Genomic DNA, 18236 nt, shown 5'->3' on the forward strand with positions numbered 1-18236 from the left:
GGTTATCAAAACTAGATCTAACACAAATAGAAGTTAGGTCAGAAATACGCCAGAAGGAATGATAGTATACGTATTCTGCTGGTATTTAAATTCTTGTCTTGTTCATGGGGTAAAGAATCAGAATCCTCAGCCCTCTAGTAATAAGAACAATAATTTAATTGAACATTTATGTTCTGGGCATCGTGTAAATGCTTGTCAGACATCTCCTCATTTAATTCTCATTGTACCTAGGTATGGTTATCAACCCCATTTTAAAGATGAGGAAACAGGCTTAGAGAAGTTGAGTAACAGGCCTAGGGATATGCAGACAACAGAATTGGTGTTTGAACCTTCTTCTAAATCAAGAGCCCATGTTGTTCAGCTCTGCACCCTGTTGCCTCTTCAGACTTCCCTTCAGACCAGTGCCATTTGGATTGATTTAAAATTATTACTATCATTTGTATGATTCTTTTTTCCAGAGTTGAGCTTTTGTACTGTCTTCTGTTATAGTTGGGTCTTTGATTCATTTGCTTGTCTTATTTGCTCTGTAAGTTTTAATCTCAGTTTTGCAGATGGACAGAGGGAGAGGCTACTTGTGAAATTGTGTAGTAAATCAGTGATGCCTAATGGTGATTAAACAGTAATTACTTTTTAAATAGTGGACACAAGTTGTTAGCTTTGGATTTCTGCTACCTTTCCACCGTTTTCTATTCTTTTCCTTAACTTCCATCTCCATACCCCCGTTTGCTTGAGGCTTAAAGCATGTCTTTGTCCCATGATGTCTGACTAATGTGGGGATGGGGTCATCTTAGTTTTCACTGAAGCCAGTTTTTTCACCAGTAATTTCTCTCTAAAATTTACCTCTTCCTATAAATATACCCCAAAGTATATTTCACTTAGTTAACTTGAAAAATAAGATCTCTCTTTTTTTTTTTTATTTCGAAGTAAGATATATATTCAGTTTGGGGGAAAAAAAGCACAAAGAAGAAAATGGTAGTCATATTATGCAGTGATACAGCTGTTAACATTTGGTTTGCCTAATTTTAGCTCCTTTGAATACACATATGAATCTTTAAGTAGCTCTAAACTAACCTGTCATTTAAAAAAAAAAAAATCCTTATTGTGCTTTAAGTGAACGTTTACAAATCAAGTCAGTCTCTCATACAAAAATTTATACACATCTTGCTATATACTCCTAATTGCTCTCCCCCTAATGAGACAGCACACTCCTTCCCTCAACTCTCTGTTTTCCTGTCCATTCGGCCAGCCTCTGACCCCCTCTGCTCTCTCATCTCCCCTCCGTACAGGAGATGCCCATATAGTCTCATGTGATGAGACCTCTTTTCATGTGTTGTACATGAGCTGCTCAAGTTTATCTCATATAGGCAGGGAGCTGTCACGGTTAGTCAGGACTGGGCATCAGAAGGCTTCAGACTGCTCTGAGCCCTTTGACTTTAGAGGAGTTCCTTAATGTCTGTTTCCTCATCTGTACTATGGGGTAGCAGTACTTGGCTCACCTGTTGGACTGTTGTGACGATCAACTGTAATAGTGGCTCCCAGCTAGATCCCGTGCCAGACTCTGGAGGTGAGTATAGATCCTCCCAAGGGAGGGCACACGGGCACACCCTCTTAAGGATTAAGGACAGTGCCCATTGGGTCATGGTTTCTGCATTTTAGAGCCTGGTTTTCAACTGAAATCTTTCTGACCACGCAACCCACACTCTTTCTGCTGTGTACATGTTATATCTTTTACAGAAACTTTTGAAAGAGGATTAAATGTAAATATGTTTAAATTATATATAATTAATTACAATGATATTGTCTCATTAAAAATCTGTGAAGTACTTCAGCTTTACCTGATGCCAGTCTCTTTTCTTATCCCACATAAAAGTGTTTTTCCTCAGTAGAAAATGGTAAGGACAGGACACTTAGCTGTGATTTGCGATTTGTAAATAAACATTTATTCATTCATAACCCTTTCTTCTCTCAAGAGCCTTTCTTGGAGGGTTACGAATGAATGTACCATATTTTTTCACAAATAAAATAACACGCCCACACATATAAAGTGTGTAGTGTGCTTAGGAAAATAATGTGCAAGGGGACACAGTTGGCAAAAAAAGCGCTTATTGTTTGCATAAAAATACAATAGATGGTTGCATTGTATTTTATATTAGTGTTTAGAAAACCAAGTCTCAGCTTCCAGTACGAGACCAAACAGTATGAGCTGCAGACACTGTGTCCCTGAGGAAGGCCTGCTTCCAGGGGATTGAAGTCATAGGGGACATAAGGCTCCTCAGCTCCTTGAGTTTATTGAGGCCCAAGGACAATCCCAATAGCCTTTTGTACCGGTGCCTGGTCCTTCTGGTTTCACCTCTGATGCAGAGGATTAAGCAGACCAGAATTCCCCACCAAGTAGAAGGTAGGAATAGGTCTTTCCCTTGAGTAGGCAAAGCGGTGACCTCCTACACTGTTAATGTGTGGGCTGCTTGTGAAATGTCTGAGTTTTGATAGCATCGTAGGCTTCCCCTGCCCAGTACTGAAAAGAGCTTTTGCTTGGCTCTTATCATGAGATAAGGCAAGGATAATTTTCAGTAACAGAGTGGGCACGTTGTTTCGAGATTTATTATTACATCCATAGCTCCCTGTTTTGGAGAGCTTGTTGCCGTTGTTAGTTGCTGCTGGGTTGGCCGTTGACTCATGGTGACCCCATGCATAAACTTCCGTACAGAGAGGAGCCAGCTCCCAGGGAAAATGACCATCCTTGGAAAAAATCTGTTACTGTTGTTAGCTGCCATTAGGTAAGCCCCTGACTCATGGTGATCCCATGCCCAATGGAAGGAAGTACTACCTGGTCCTGTGTCATCCCCGTGATCGATTGTGGATTGGATTGTTATGATCCCTGGGGTTTTCATCGGCTGATTTTCGGAAGTAGATCACCAGGCCGTTCTTCCCAGTCCATGTTAGTCTGGAAGCTCTGCTGAAACGTGTTCACCATCATAGCAACACTCAAGCCTCCACTGGCTGTGCATGAGGTATATTGGCCGGGAATCGAACCCCAATCTCCTGCATGGAAGGTGAGAATTTTACCACCAGACTACCACTGCTGCCTTTGTAGAGCTAGTCATTAAGTATTTTGGAAAAATAATCATCTAGGAAAACAAACAAACAAACCCAAAACAACAACCTGATTACAGAGAATGATCCTGACAAGGAATTGTTTGTGTCAAAATGGGGATGCCAGTTGCCTTTTGTTGATTCCCTCTTTGCTCCCAGTTCCATTCCATGTTCAAACCCCTGTACATTTTTGCCATGGCCTGCATGATGCTTAGCGCACGTAAAAGGGCCTTCAGGGAATGTCCTCAGCTTCTCTCCTCTACTTGCCCTCTCTCCTCCAGTCTGCTATATAGTTACTGCATTGTGAAGATTTGGAGAGGTGCTCAGATGCCCCCAGACAAATGTTAGGCTTTCTTTTTCCTCAGCACATTGTGGGACCCAGACAGCCCTTGAGTTTATAGACTTGTTCTGGTTGTCTTGTACTGTCTTGTTTGTATTACTCTTGTTCATGTTGTACTGTTAATGGCTCAGTCCTGTAGGATGTGACCGTGCCCCTAACCATGTCTTTCCCACTTTGATCTGCCCTGGTGTTTCTATCCATAGGATGCTTTTGGCCCACTTCTAATTCCCTCAGTTCCAACTTTGTTTTCTCCTCAGGCTGGCTTCCTTTCCCAGGTACTCCATTTAGGGCCGTGATTCCACCATTCTTCCAGTATCTCTGGCCTGAGAAGCATCTTTTGAGTCTGGTTTCCCACAAAGTTGTCTTCGTCTTGTGAAGGGTCTTTTGATCCAGCCCCTTCTCAGTTTGCACACTGCTGCCACAGTGGCCTCTTAACTGGGCACCAAATTCTAGGTTCTCCAGGTCCTACCTTCTCTCATACTGCATCAGTCTGCAGCCTTTCTAAGAGACCGTCTTCATTAAGTCACTGTTCTGCTCAAGGACCTTCAGTAACTCGCCAAACTTTTTTGTCTAACTCTTTAAGCACCTCCTTGATTTTTCTTTGCCTTACTAAAAGCAAAATAAATGAAAGAGGGGAAACTTATTTTCTTCTGATTATAAATAGTTAGGTCCTCATTATAGGAACGTACTAAGAAATTCACAATCCTCTGTAATGTTACAAGTTAACGATAGTCCTTGTTCTCTTTTAGCTGTGATTTTTTTTAGCCTAATCATGGCTTCATGTATTGAGTACTTATGACAGGGCAGGCATTTTCCAAAGTGCTTCGGTTATATAATCTGGAAGGTAGGGACTATCATTCCCACTTTACAGATAGGAAAACTGTGGCTCAGAGAGGTTAAACAACTTAACCAAAGTCACTCATTTTAGCTGTCCTTTTTCCCAGTATTATAATATAGCGTGTCGCTGTTGAGTCTATTGCAGCTCATAATGACGCTTATGTTAAAGTATAATTAACATGCTGTATATACGTTTTTATTTCTTATATAACCAAAATTCTGAAAATGGTTTAAAATTCAAAAGAGACAGATAAACAGTGAGAAGTCTCCCTCTCACTCCCATCTACCAGCTATACAGTGCACTTCTCAGGGGTAACCAGTGTTATCAGCTGGGTATCCTCTAGAGAGCATATGTACATACAAGCAAAAACGTGCATATTTCCATATTCTGTGTGTGTGTGTGTATTTTCCTCTTTTTCACACAAATGGTAGCATGTTCAATCACACTGTATATTCTGGAGAGTGTTCCATATCTGTGTAGCACGTGCCACTTGAGTTTTCTTTTATGGCTGTGTAGCACCATGATTTTTTTTGGTCAGTCCCCCATTAATGTGTATTTAGGTTGTTTCTAGTCTGTTGCTATTACAGACTGTTGCAATAAATAGCATATATAATCACATGTGTAGTACAGTTTATTTTCTGCTTTTTAAATTAAACTGGTATTTTTCCCATGTTAAAATATCTTAACGTGATTTTTAATGCCTGCATTAATGACTCTTCACAGCCCTCTATTTTCAGATTTTTCATCCTTTAACACCCAACTCAAGCCTCACCCACTCTTGGAAGCCTGAGCACTCTTAACATTTAATAGTCAGTGTGTAAAACCCTGGGAGTTCCTAATCTGGGATCTTCTGGTTGGGGAGCATTCTGTGCAGAATGGTGGCTGTACGTTGAATCTACTTTTCCAAGGGACCCTTGATAAGAAAGAGTTGAGAGCCAACACAGAGCCTGGTAGAGCGGAGCTGTGGCGGGCACTTGTAGTCGATGCAGTGATCCTACCCGAGTCTGTCTGCAGCCTCCTGCTACATATTGTTGGGCCAGTGACCATGCTTGTGTTTGCTCTGGTCATGGCCACACTAGTTATTAAGGCAGAAATTGGAAGGGAGGCTCCTTTTTAGCCTGTTCTTCACCTATTTGAGTCATTTATAGGCTGGAGTTTTCAGCTCTTTTTCTGTGAAAAGTGGTTGATATATACTCTTTTTCCTTTTAAGACTTTACCCTTTTTTGTTTTCTGATTATAAGAGTAATATGCTTGATCATAAAAGGAATATTTAAAAAAAATCCATTGTTGTCGATTCTGAATCATAGTGACCCTATAGGACAGAGAAGAACTGCTCTGTAGGGTTCCCAAGGCTGTAATTGTAATCTTTATGGAAGGAGGCTGCCATGTTTTTGTCCCATGGAGAGGTTGGTGGGTTTGAACCACCGACCTTTCGGCTAGCAGCTGAGCACTTAACCACTATGGCACTAGGGCTTCTTATAAAAGTAATATAGAAGTACATAATTACATATTTAAAAAACAATGCATTCAGTACCACCTCCCATAAATGACTGCTCCTTGACCATGTATCATCTACAAAAACAGAAATTCCATATGGTTTAACCTAATATATTATTTTCTTTTAGTCCTTTTTCTATATGTATAAAGATATTTTTACATGTAGGAGAATGTAGATACGTTTTTATACTTTGCTTGTTCTTTTATCCATTAAATCTTAAGTTTTACCCCAAAAAGTTTAAAAAAGTATTTTGAGTGCTTGCATAATACTGTGTCACGAGGATAAACCAAAACCAAACCCTTTGCCATCAAGTCAATTTTGATTCAGTAGCGACCCTATAGGACAGGGTAGAGCTGCTTCTTAGGGTTTCCAAGGAGTGGCTGGTGGATTTGAACTGCTGACCTTTTGGTTAGCGACCAAGTTCTTAACCGCTGCACCACTGGGGCTCCATCATGAGGATACACATTGCTGTCAAGTTGATTTCATCTCATAGCGACCCCATAGGGCAGAGTAGAACTGTCCCACAGGGTTCCCAAGGGGTGGCTGATGGATTTAAACTGCTGACCTTTTGGTTAGTAGCCAAACTCTTAATCACTGTGCCACCAGGGCTCCATTGTGAGGGTAGGGGTGCTACAATTTATGTAATTGATCTCTTGTACTGTTGGAGATTTAGGTTGTTTCCAGTTTTAATGCCTGTGAATGAAGTTGTGATAACCAGTTTCATGCATATATCTTTGTTCTTTAAAAAAAAAAAAAAAGTCACTTCCTTTGTCTGGGCCCCCGTGTTTGTTAGTCACTTGTATTTCTTTGAATTGTCCAGTTGTTTTGCCCATTGTTGTTGGTATTTTAATGTTTTTCTTAATGCATTAACTCTGTTTCAACTAGCAGCATGACATATTTCTTCTGACCCAGGAAAAGCTACTTTACTCAATTATAGGGCGTTATCAGAGGGAGTTACTGTGTAAGAAAGCAGTGAACTGGGAGTCAGGATGCCTGGGACTCGTCCTAAGAAGTTTCTGGCTCTGTGGCCTTGGGCAAGTCACTTTATCTTTGGTCCTCAGTTCTTAATTTTCAAATGGCTCTAAGGATTCTTCTAAAATACAAACAGTGCTAGTTCTTCATGCAGACTTTTTCTCAGAAGCAGGCGACTCTTGCTTTTAAGTGGTTTTGCTTAGTTCTACCTAGAATCCCCCTGGATATTTTGAAAATACGGTGATTTAGAAAATGCACATTATTTTTCTGTTTGAGAAAAAAGTCTTTCGTGTATAATAGTGCCATGGGTGTAGACACTTAATAGATTGTCTCTGTAGTTTTTTTTTTTAAGTTGGTTTGTATCAGTTTCTAAACAAAGTGTATACATTTGCATCTGGTAAATTATAACTCTTAGTGGCTAAATCTCTTTTAAAACATAACAGCCTCATCCCTCCCCCATCTGTGGTTGAAGAAACTAGGTCATTGTCCTCTACAATTTAGGAAGTGTCCCTGTTTTTAAAAATGTAAACATGGCTAATTCAGTGCCTGGTACATTGAGTGCCCTCAATATATTTTCATTGCATGAGCGAATAAATCAGCCATCTCAAGGCGTTCACTTTCCAAGGCTCCTTTTTATGCTAAGAATGTCCCCCTGCTCGCTGAAGTGTTTCTGCTCTCTTTGAATCTTCTTTCTAAAAATAATCTTTATGCTGAACCTAGCAGCGAGCCAACTTGCCTAGGTCTTAAGTCAAGTATATATTCTATGGTGGCCTTGAGTGTTGTGGAACGCTTACTGTTTAGTCCCTGGGTTTCTTACCTCTTTTTCTAGCTTGTTTTCGATGTATTTGCCCTGAAAGAGCAGGAAGTACACAGAGAAGCCTGGCCTGTTAGGAGAGTTCTGTTTGGTAGGCATTAGAGAAATAGCATTTTTAGAAAATTTAAGCACTGAGAAAAACACTTTTTTGGGGTGATGGAAAAAAAAAATGGGCAAGAAAGGAAAGGAATAAAATTTGGTGAGCAAATGGGATGCAATATGTGCAATTATTTCTCATAGTACCCATTTAAGTATTTTTAATGGAGGGACATAAAAATATCTTCTGTTCAGCTTTGTTGCTAAAATGATAGATTAGGGTTATTTACAGATGTAAAAAGTCCAGGGACACAAATGTTTTAGAAATTTTTTTTTTTTTGGCTAGAGGATAAAAAACCTGGGGCATTCCTCTCTCCTCCCCAGTGAGGAGGAGGGTTTGTCCTTTTGAAAAATCAGAAAATGTCACCTCTGTTTTCCTCCTTTCTAATCTAGACCCTCACTTATCTCTCTAGTGGTCATTTTATTGTTGCGCTGGTTTCTAATAAAAATTGGGAGTTTTAAGCTTTCTTCTTCTCGTTTTAGGCTTCCAGATTGCAAGTATGTTGTAGAATTTATAAAGCTCCACAGCTGTGTTTCAGATTTTTAAAAAATGACTTTAGTGTCAAGTAGTAATGAAGCTTCTGGGTTTTGTAGTCCGCTTTACAACTTTTTAAATCGTACTTGTGTTAAGTGGGTCTGGGAAGAAGTTCAGACTGTGCCTTTAATAGTAGCATGAAATGACCTAGTTTTAATCTTATTTTTTTGTTGTTGTCATTCATTCAGGGGCCGCCTATTGTCAGTTTATGGACATGCTGTTCCCTGGCTCCATTGCATTGAAGAAAGTGAAATTCCAAGCTAAGCTAGAACATGAATACATCCAGAACTTTAAAATACTACAAGCAGGTTTTAAGAGAATGGGTGTTGACAAAGTAAGTATGTTTTATTGTTTCATTTAGGTTAAAGTTTCTTTACTGATGATTGTTACCAAGGATACAAATGCTAGCCCATGACTTTGGGCTTTTCTTTTCCCAATTTATATGGGTATCTTTTCCTCAGTTGGCACAGAATTTACTGGGAACAAAGTTTCCCTTTATCCTCCCTACCCCTAGTTCCTTTGCCGTCTTCGCCTGTGAAGTTGGTGCCTGTTAGGAGGAGTTAACTTGTAAATCTGTCCCAGTGGATTTTTTAAAAATATTACTGTTTAATTTCTATTAGCCTGAGATGTAGTCTCTAAATCTCTGGATTTACTTCTGTGAAGCGTAGCATATGTAGGATAGTTAGCTCCAATAGGGAAGATTCTAGAAATACCTGCTATTTCTGGTCACAGGAGGATCCCTGGTGGGTGCTGTGAAGTTCCCTCCTGTCTCCAGGGTTATTTGAAGGTATCAGAAATATGGTCCAGTAGGCCTCATTAAACAGATATTAGCTCTGCTTTAGGGGGTAGTAGATTATTGCAAAATCAGGCAGACTTTATCCCTACCCTCCATCAGAAGGGTTTATTCGTTTAAGCCATTCTTTGGGGGTAACATTTTTACTAAAAAACTTTTAATCATCCCCTAATTAACTTTCTGTTGGTATATCTGGTTTTATTTATGGTGAAATTTAGTTTAGTTTGTATAATGTATAAAATAATGTATTTGTATTGTAAGAATACCATTTAGTTGCCAAACCAAAACCCACTGCCGCTGAGTCGATTCAGACTCATAGAGACCATATAGGACACAGTGGAACTGCCCCATAGGATTTCTAAGGCTGTAAATCCTTACAGAAGCAGACTGCCACATCTTTCTCCCCAGGAGTGGCTGGTGGGTTTTAACTGCCGACCTTTTGGTTAGCAACCAAGTGTTTAGACCACTGCACACCAGGGCTCCTTATTTAGTTGCCAGGCACAGTTTAAACTAGGTATAGCTTATCATATGTAGTAGTTTTTAAAAAATGAAATTACATTTTACTTTTTTAAATATGGAAATTTTCTAACGTATGCATAAGTAGAGAGAATAATGGTAAGATCCCCTGTGTATCCCAACTATTGTCAACTCCTGGTCAATTTTGTTTCAGTTACAGCCCTACCCCACCCCCTGTGTTACTGGACTATTTTGAAGCAAGTTCCAGATGTAGCATTTTATTTGTAAATGTTTCAGTATCATACAAAATATTCAAAAAATTTGTATTTATTTGATCAGAGGGGTGGATCTAGTTAATATTATTACATTTATTTTTTTTAAGGTTTAGTTTAATTTGTTATTCATAAAATCTTTATTATTTTAGAAAAATCTTGGTTTAACATGTGATCAGTAATTTTGAAGGTCTGGCTCTAAATGCAGTTTATTTTGGCATTTGGTTTTAAATGACAGTCACATAGTTTAATTTTAAAGAGAGGTAGTAAAAGATATGTAGATACAAATGGAAGATATGCCTCACTAGCATGTTAAAGCATGATGCTAATATGTTTAGTCTCACCCACCAGTCATGTCTAGAAAATTTATGTCTGTCCTAATGTCAGTCAGTTGTGTTCAGAGTAATCAGAAGGTACTTTAGTTTTATATTTTAAATAAATAGCTTCAAATCTGCTGAAATGCTTCACTTGGGAGATTTTAAAATAGATTAGAACATTTTGTTTCCAAGTTGAAGTGTGAAGACGTGATACTGTTGGCAGGTAATATGTTTTTGACAACAAAATCACAAAACAACAGAGTCGTTTTCTGAAAGATCTCTCTACTGCTTGAGTTTCTTCTGGAAAGTAGTTATGATCTCTGACTCTTTTGGAAAGGCATCTTTACTGAAAGGAAGAAGTTAAAGATGGGACTGGGAAAACACTCCCACCTACTCTGGCGTTCGTGTTAGCTCCGGCAGTTTCTCATCATTGACTTGGGTTTGCATTGTCAGTGTTCCCTTCAGCCTGCAGCTCCTTTGCAGAAATCCTTTCAAGCGTAAATCCATTGCATGTTTACTTAAAACTAGGTAGGCTGTAGCATTTGTGAAACCACTTAACCAGTTACACGTAAACTGCAGTGAATCACAGTATGTCAAAAAAATAAGACTGAGTGAAGCGCCACCATCAACCCCTGTGGATACTGGGGCTCCAGCTCTTCTCTTAGGACCAAGTCACATGGGGTCTAAACTATGGACTGAGTGAAGGTACCACTGTCAGAAAAAGTAACAAGCATTAGTAAAGCTTCTTTTTCTTTTAACTTCGTTTAAAACTCTATTCCCTTTTCCTTGGTCGTGCAGTATTCTTTTCCTTTTTTTAAAATAACATTGTGTTTCAGGCAGAAAGTTTACACAGCAAATTAGGTTCCCATTTAACAGTTTCTGCACAGATTATTCAGTGCTACTACTTAGATTTTTCACAATCTGTCATCATTCTCATTCTGCTCTGGTTGTACCATTTCCAGTACTCTAGTTTCCCTGCCCCCTTACCTGATCACCTTTGCTTTAATTTTTGACCATTTGGTCTCATAGATGATTTTAAAGCAGCTCGTTACTCACAGGTGATACTCATTATTTTATGAGCCAGTCTGTTATTTAGCTAAAAGGTGACCTCAAGGTCTAAAGAGTATCTCAGGGTGACAGTCTTGGGGAGTCTTCTAGTCTCAACTGATCCGCTAAGTCTGGACTTCTAAAGAATTTGAGTTCCTTTCCACATTTTTCTCCCATTCCGTCAGGATCCATCTATTGTGTCCCTGAACAGAATGGTCGATAGCGGTAGCTGGGTACCATCTAGTTCTTCTGGTCTCAAGGTAGATAAGGCTGCGGTTCACGTAGACTTTTAGTTCCATAGACTACTTTCTTCTCTGAGTCATAGGTTTCCATCTTTCTCTTTTGTTCTGGATGAGTAGAGACCAATAGATGGCCCCTCACAAGCTTTTAAGACCCCATATACTGCGCACCATATAGGGATGTAGAACGTGTACTTCATGAGTTATATTATGCCCATTAACTGAGTTGTCCCATGAGACCATGTTCCTAAGCCTTTAGACCCAAAAAACCAGTCTCGTGAGGTGTTTGGTTATGTCTAAGAAGCACCTGTAACTGTGTCCCCTGTGTGGTTTATTATATATATGGATATACATGCGTGCACACACATACCTAAGAATGTCCAGTTCATTGTAGATGCCTGTATTGGTTTGTGCTGTGGATTTCATACTTTGCTACAGGCATGGTGGCTATGCAAGTTACATGGTGGTTGGGTTTACCCTTTACAGTGGAGTGACACCTGTGTCACCTCTCAGCATGTGCTTGGTGTGTGTACGTGACATGTATATGGATACTTGTTCTATTTTTCATTTTGGTTGCAGACTTCCTTTTCATAAATTTGATGGACCTCCAGATGGGTTGGTATGTGTAAGTACTGTGTGGAAGGCAAACTGGATGAAGTTTGCATTATAAACTTCTAGGGGCTTTTCTCCTTTTCACAGAGCTTTGTACTGATTTGATACCTTTACAGGTTTAATGCTTGCCAAAAGCCTTTAGCTCTTGGCTAAACAGTCTTCATTTTTCTCTGCAGATAATTCCGGTGGACAAATTAGTAAAAGGAAAGTTTCAGGACAATTTTGAATTTGTTCAGTGGTTCAAGAAGTTTTTTGATGCAAACTATGATGGAAAAGACTATGACCCTGTAGCTGCCAGACAAGGTCAAGAAACTGCAGTGGCTCCTTCCCTTGTCGCTCCAGCTCTGAGTAAACCGAAGAAACCTCTCAGTACTAGCAGTGCAGGTAAAAGGAAAATCACTGTTTCCAAATAATAGTAACCCAGGCATTCATTCATTCAGCATTGAACTAGAATTTGTTGAATAGCCATAGGCTCTGCTTTTAGGGGTCATAATCCCAGTGTGCTGCCTCTTTTCAGGGTCGTGAGGCCATGTGGCAAGAACATGGATTCTGGCATCGGGCCTATTGGTGTTTGTTCTTGGGTCTCTGTACCCCTGTGTGAGCCACTTCATTTGCTCCAGTGCGTTGCTTTGAGGCCTGAATGAGCTATTGTATGCAATTTTGACAAGGCTTTTTAGTTGTATGGAATAGAAATCCCTTCAGGCTCACATAAAGGGGAGCTTTAGTTTGAACACTAGGGCATTTATTTCACAAAACCCTAGAATGAGAATTTAAACCAGGCCTGAATTCCCAGGAACGGAAGGAGCTTTCTAGGTCTCTCAGGGACTGTTCTTTGCTGTCTGCATCATCATTCTGTTGACCAGCTTCCTACACTTAATCATGGCTCTTTTTCCCCTCCCTAGAACTTTAGCTGGTAAGTGGCTTTGGTTTGCTATGATGGTAGCTGAGTCAAGGAGGCAGGGAAAGGCTGTTTCTAGAGACCTTCAGAAGGTTTTGGCCTGGGTAAGTTTTCAAAAATGTGTTTGCAATGGTATAATTATAACACGTGTATACAAATTCTAATTCTTCCTTTTCCAGAAGGTGGCACGAGCATTAGTTAATGTCTCATAGTACCTTGAGAGAGTCTGATCCATCTGGTAGGTGGAGAGGGATGTTGAGTAGTTTTTATTTTTAGTAGTTTTATTGAGATATAATTCACATGCCATACAATTCACTAGTTTTTGGTGTATTCACAGAGTTGTGCTGCCATCACCAAATCAGGTTGCGAACATTTTCATCACCACGGAAGAGAAACTCCATGGCCATTAGCAGTCACTTCCCATTTCCTCCTAACCCTCCAGCCCTAGGCAGCCACTAGTACACTTTCTGTCTTTATAGGTGTACGTGTTCTGGACATCTCATATAAATGGAGTCATAGAATGTGTATTCTTTTGTGATTGGCTTCTTTTGCTTAGCATAATGTTTTCACGGTTTGTCCATATTATAGCATGTATTAGTATGCCATTCATTTTTATTGCCAGATAATATTCCATTGTATGGATTCATCTCATCATCATTAAATTGGCAGTTGGCTTATGTCCACTTTTTGGCTGTTAGGAATAATGCTGCTGGACGTAACATTTTCGTTTCTCTTAAGTATATACTCTTGGAGTGGAATTGCATGGTCGTATGTTTAACCTTTGCAGAAATGCCTGTTTTCCAGAGCGGCTGTACCATTTTACATTCCTGTCAGCAGTGTATGAGGGTTCTGATTTTTCCAGCTATCGAGTAGTGCTTTTATTCCTTAGCTGTTTAGAATGGGTCCAGTATAGATAACCATGTGCATTTCATGTTTCAGATGCTGCTGACAATCTAGTTGAGACTTGTATTCAGCGTTTAGTCTTTGGAATGAGCATGTAGTAGGGAGGGCCATGCAAAGGAAATGGCTGTTGCTATGGGTGAAAGGCCTGCGGTTATTGAATTTGAGGTGTCAGGAAGATCACATGTTCCTAAGCCTGGTATGTAGTACAAGCTTTACAAAATGATTGCTGAATGAATGAATTAAACCATGAATAATGTGTTTACATTGAAAGTATTCTTGATTATTCTCACTAGTAGATAAGTTGGCCACATTACTGGTTTTTCATTGTCTTTGCCAGCTTTTGGCCGTTATTTTGAGAAGCCCTTAAATCCTAGACAGTTCAATGCTTTTCTGTTTAAGCCCTTCTAAACGCCTTCAAAAAGATGAGCAAAGTTTCGAAGTAATTAGTGGTAAGAGCAGGCTTTAACACCTTTATGGATTCCTTCCCCTTCCAAATCCATGGAGTCTGAAGTTATGAATTAGGAGGCATTTTACTTTCCAGATGGGGAGCCTTGCACACCTGGCAACACCTGGGACTGTTAGCTCACTCCTGGTGTGAAGGTTGTCTTAGCTCCATGATGTGACCCATTTGTGGATTTGGCTGGAGGAGTGTTAAGGCAGATCATCTGTTGTACCTCTTTCAGGTGATAGTCCTCTTCACCCCAGTGGAGAAAAGACCTCACCGAAGGGCTTACTTTCAGCACAAATGATCGTGGCTAAAATTGGTACTGAACTCTGCTGGCAGGATAGAAAAACCTACCTGGGCAAATGTGGGCTTGCTGTCTTGCATGCTGGGGCTCTCTAGCATTGGTTCCCTTCACTGAGCACCGTGGACAACAAGGTGCAGCTGCCTAGTCGGTCACAGTCTCCCCTTGTTGTCTTCTAGATTCTTTTTTGTCTTTGAAATTCTCATCTTAAAAAATTCTCTGCTCCCCCAAAGTGATGTACAGATTCAGTGCAGTCCCTATCGAGATCCCAACAGCTGCCTTTGCAGAAATGGAAAAGCCAGTCCTCAAATTCATATGGAATTGCAAGGGACCTAAGTAGCCAAAGCAATCTTGAAAAAGAACAAAGTAGGAGGAGTCACACAGTTCCCAATTTCAAAACATACTGTAAAGCTGTTACTGGTACAAGGATAGACTTACAGACCAATGGAATAGAATTGAGAGTCCAGAAATAAACGTGTATGTCCATGGCCAGTTGGTTTTTAACAAGGGTGCCAAGTCCGTTCAATGGGGAAAGAATAGTCTCTTCAGTAAATGATGCTGGAACAATTGGATTTCACATGCAGTTGGATGAAGTTGGACCCATACCTCACACCATAATGAAAATGAATTCAAAATGAATCAGTAACTTAAATCCATAAAACTCTTAGAACAAAAACATAGGGATAATTCTTTGGGACCTGGTTTTTGAGAATGGATTCTTAGATATAACACCAAAAGCATGAGCAACAAAAGATAAAATATATAAATTGGACTTCATCAAAATTTAAAATGTTACACATCTTAGGACTTTATTATCAAAAGAAGAGATAACCTAAGAATTGGAGGTATTTGTAATCATATATATGATAAGGATATCCAGAATATATAAAGTACTCTTAAACTCAGCAGCAAAGACAACCCAGTCAAAAAATGGACAAAGCACTTTAATAGATATTTTTCCAGAGAAGATAGCAAATGGCGAGTAAGCACATGGAAAGATGCTCAGTTTCGTTAGTCATTAACGTGTTGCCATAGAATTGATTCTGACTCATAGTGACCCTATAGAATAGAGTAGACCTGCAGATAGGGTTTCCAAGGCTATACTCTTTACAGAAACAGATTGCCACATCTTTCTCCCACACAGCAGCTGGTGAGTTGGAACAACTCATGTTTTGGTTAGTAGCGGAGCAGTTAACCACTGCACCACCAGGACTCCTTCATTAGCCATTAACCAAAAACCAAACCAAAGCACACCCATTGTTCTCAAGTTGATTGCGCTCATAGCGACCCTATAGGACAGAGTAGAACTGGACCATAGGGTTTCTAAGGAGTGGCTGGTGGATTTGAACTGCTGGCCTTTTGGTTTAGCAGCCAAGCCCTTAACCACTGTATCACCAGGGCTCCTCATTAGTCATTAACCCAGCCTAGTGCCATTGAGTCGGGGAATGCAAATCAAGACCACAATAGATAACACTTCAACTCCACTAGAATGGCTTTTATCAGGAAAATGGAAAATAACAAGTGTTGGCGAGGATATGAAGAAATTGGAACTCAATGCCTTGCTGGTGGGAATGTAAAATGGTGCAGCTGTGGAAGACAGTTTGGTGGTTTCTAAAAAGTTAAACATAGAATTACCATATGATGTAGCAATTCTACTCCTAGGTATATACCCCGAAGACTTGAAAGCAGGGACAGATAGCTTGTACACCAGTGTTCATTGTAACATGAACCAGAATAGCCAAAAGGTGGGAACAACTCAAGTGTCCATCAACAGATGAATGAAAAAACAAAATGTGGTATGTACATACAATGGAATATGATTCTGTCATAAAGAGAAACGAAGTCCTGATGTACGCTACCACATGGACAACCTTGAAAACATGCTGAATGAAGTAAGTCAGGCATAAAAGGATGAATATTGTATGATCTGACTTATATGAAATACCTAGATTAGGCAAATGTATAAAGACCAGATTTTTTTAGTGGTTTCCAGGGGATGGGGCCATGGGGAGTTACTGCTAAGATGTAGTGAATTCCTGTTTGAGGTGATACAAAACTTTTGGAAGTGAATAGTGGTGATGGTTACCCCACATGGTGAATGTAATTAATGTCACTGACTTGTACACATAAAAATGGTTAAAATGGCAGATGTTTTGTTAGGTATATCTCACCACAGTAGGAAAAAAAAAACCTCTGCTCCTCTCTCAGCTCCACAGAGGCCCATTTCAACACAGAGAACTACTGCAGCTTCTAAGGCCGGCCCGGGTATGGTGAGAAAGAATCCTGGTGTGGGCAACGGGGATGACGAAGCAGCTGAATTGATGCAGCAGGTAGGCACCTTCTGCATCTAAGACACAGGTCACTTCAGGGGATATGCCACTTGCCGCACCGCTCGGGAGACTTGTCTGTGTTCTTACAGGAGTGCCTGTGTTGTCTCATTGGCAAAGTAGTCCTGTAGAGTCTGTGTGTCTTCTCCTGAGAGCACCTCACATGCTGTGAGGGGAGCATGGGGGTGTGTGTGGAGGTGGAAGAGGAGAGCTAGGCATTTCTGGAACCTGTTCAATTGGCAGAAACCAAAACCTGTAACTTCAGAAACCGACCCGTAGACTAGAACCCTGTTGGATGTTTTCAGGATGCCATCAGGGTTCTGTGGGATTCCAGAGAGTATCTCTTGAACTTTGGCTCTGACAAAAGATAAATGAGGATTCTTTTCTGAATAGTAGTAATAATAGTAATACAGTCACTGTGCTGAATCCTAATTGTACCACTTACTTCTACCTGGTGCAAATCAGTTAACCTCTCTGAACCCCAGGTGTGAAGTGGAACTAATTCCACAGTCACTGCTGAGTCACCAGACTGGAGTTGACATTGAAACTGGTGCTGTGATTTGAAATGTCTTGCTTATTCAGGATTAGTTAAATATCCTTAAGGTTCTGGTCAGGAGTCTCTGGATCAAAACAAATTTTGGATTCTTAGAAATTTTCTTGTTAAACCTTATAGTCACTTTGTTTGCTTTTGGATGACTCTCTGGATTCCAGTTGTCAAATCCTGGATGCCCTGTGAATCTAGTGAAGTTGGGATTGGACCTTTTTTCCTTTTCTAAAAGCCAGGTCCTAAGAACTGGAAGGAACAACCCTAGTTCAATCCAGAACCTTTGGGCACTGAGATGCGTGATTTTAGGAGATTAGGAACACGAGAGCCTGCCCAAAGGTCACATTTTTTTATTTTCTCGTTTTTGTGTGCCCCACAGTTCTAGGTGCTTTGGGAGTATCATGGTAAATAGGTCACCATCCCTGTCCTTGGTTGACTTAAGCACCCTCTGGGCACTGTCACTGTGGAGTACTGAAGTCCTAGAAAATAAAGAGACTTCCCTATAACTATGTATTTTGAAGCATGGGTGTATACAGGAGGTAGTTTCAGAGAAAAAACACAAAAGTAAGGAATCGTTAATGCCGAGGCAAGGTGACCAGTGAGTTGATCTTGTGCTCTCAGGAGAAGATGCACAGATTGCACGGGACTGCTGCTCTGCACTCAGCTCTGTCCCGTGTTGCATAGATTTAGATGTCCTGACTGTGCTCCTTCTACCGGGGGCAAGTCAGATAACTTACCTGAACCTCTTGCCTCATGTGTGAAGAGGGGCTAATACTTTGGTTACAGTTGTTGAGCGGATTACATGAGCTGATGTATGTCATGTACTTAGAACGGTGTTTGGTACCAACACCACTGGGGGAAATGGCAGTTGTGATTCCTATGGTCTTGTCTGTGGT

The 18236-nt window shown here is 40.3% G+C and overlaps 1 protein-coding gene across 3 annotated transcripts in view; it reads left to right on the top strand.

The window, feature by feature from the left end:
- Window positions 1-18236, top strand: part of MAPRE1 (microtubule associated protein RP/EB family member 1) — a 31043-nt gene that overhangs the window by 5379 nt on the left and 7428 nt on the right. For all 3 annotated transcript variants that reach the window (XM_010591606.3, XM_010591607.3, XM_010591610.3), the window contains 3 exons: window positions 8375-8520; window positions 12099-12306; window positions 16678-16799. In XM_010591606.3, coding sequence (XP_010589908.1) covers window positions 8375-8520; window positions 12099-12306; window positions 16678-16799 — 476 coding nt within the window. The remainder of the gene's footprint in view (window positions 1-8374; window positions 8521-12098; window positions 12307-16677; window positions 16800-18236) is intronic.

This window comes from Loxodonta africana, chromosome 24, assembly GCF_030014295.1.
Source record: "Loxodonta africana isolate mLoxAfr1 chromosome 24, mLoxAfr1.hap2, whole genome shotgun sequence".
Classification (NCBI taxonomy): Eukaryota; Metazoa; Chordata; class Mammalia; order Proboscidea; family Elephantidae; genus Loxodonta; species Loxodonta africana.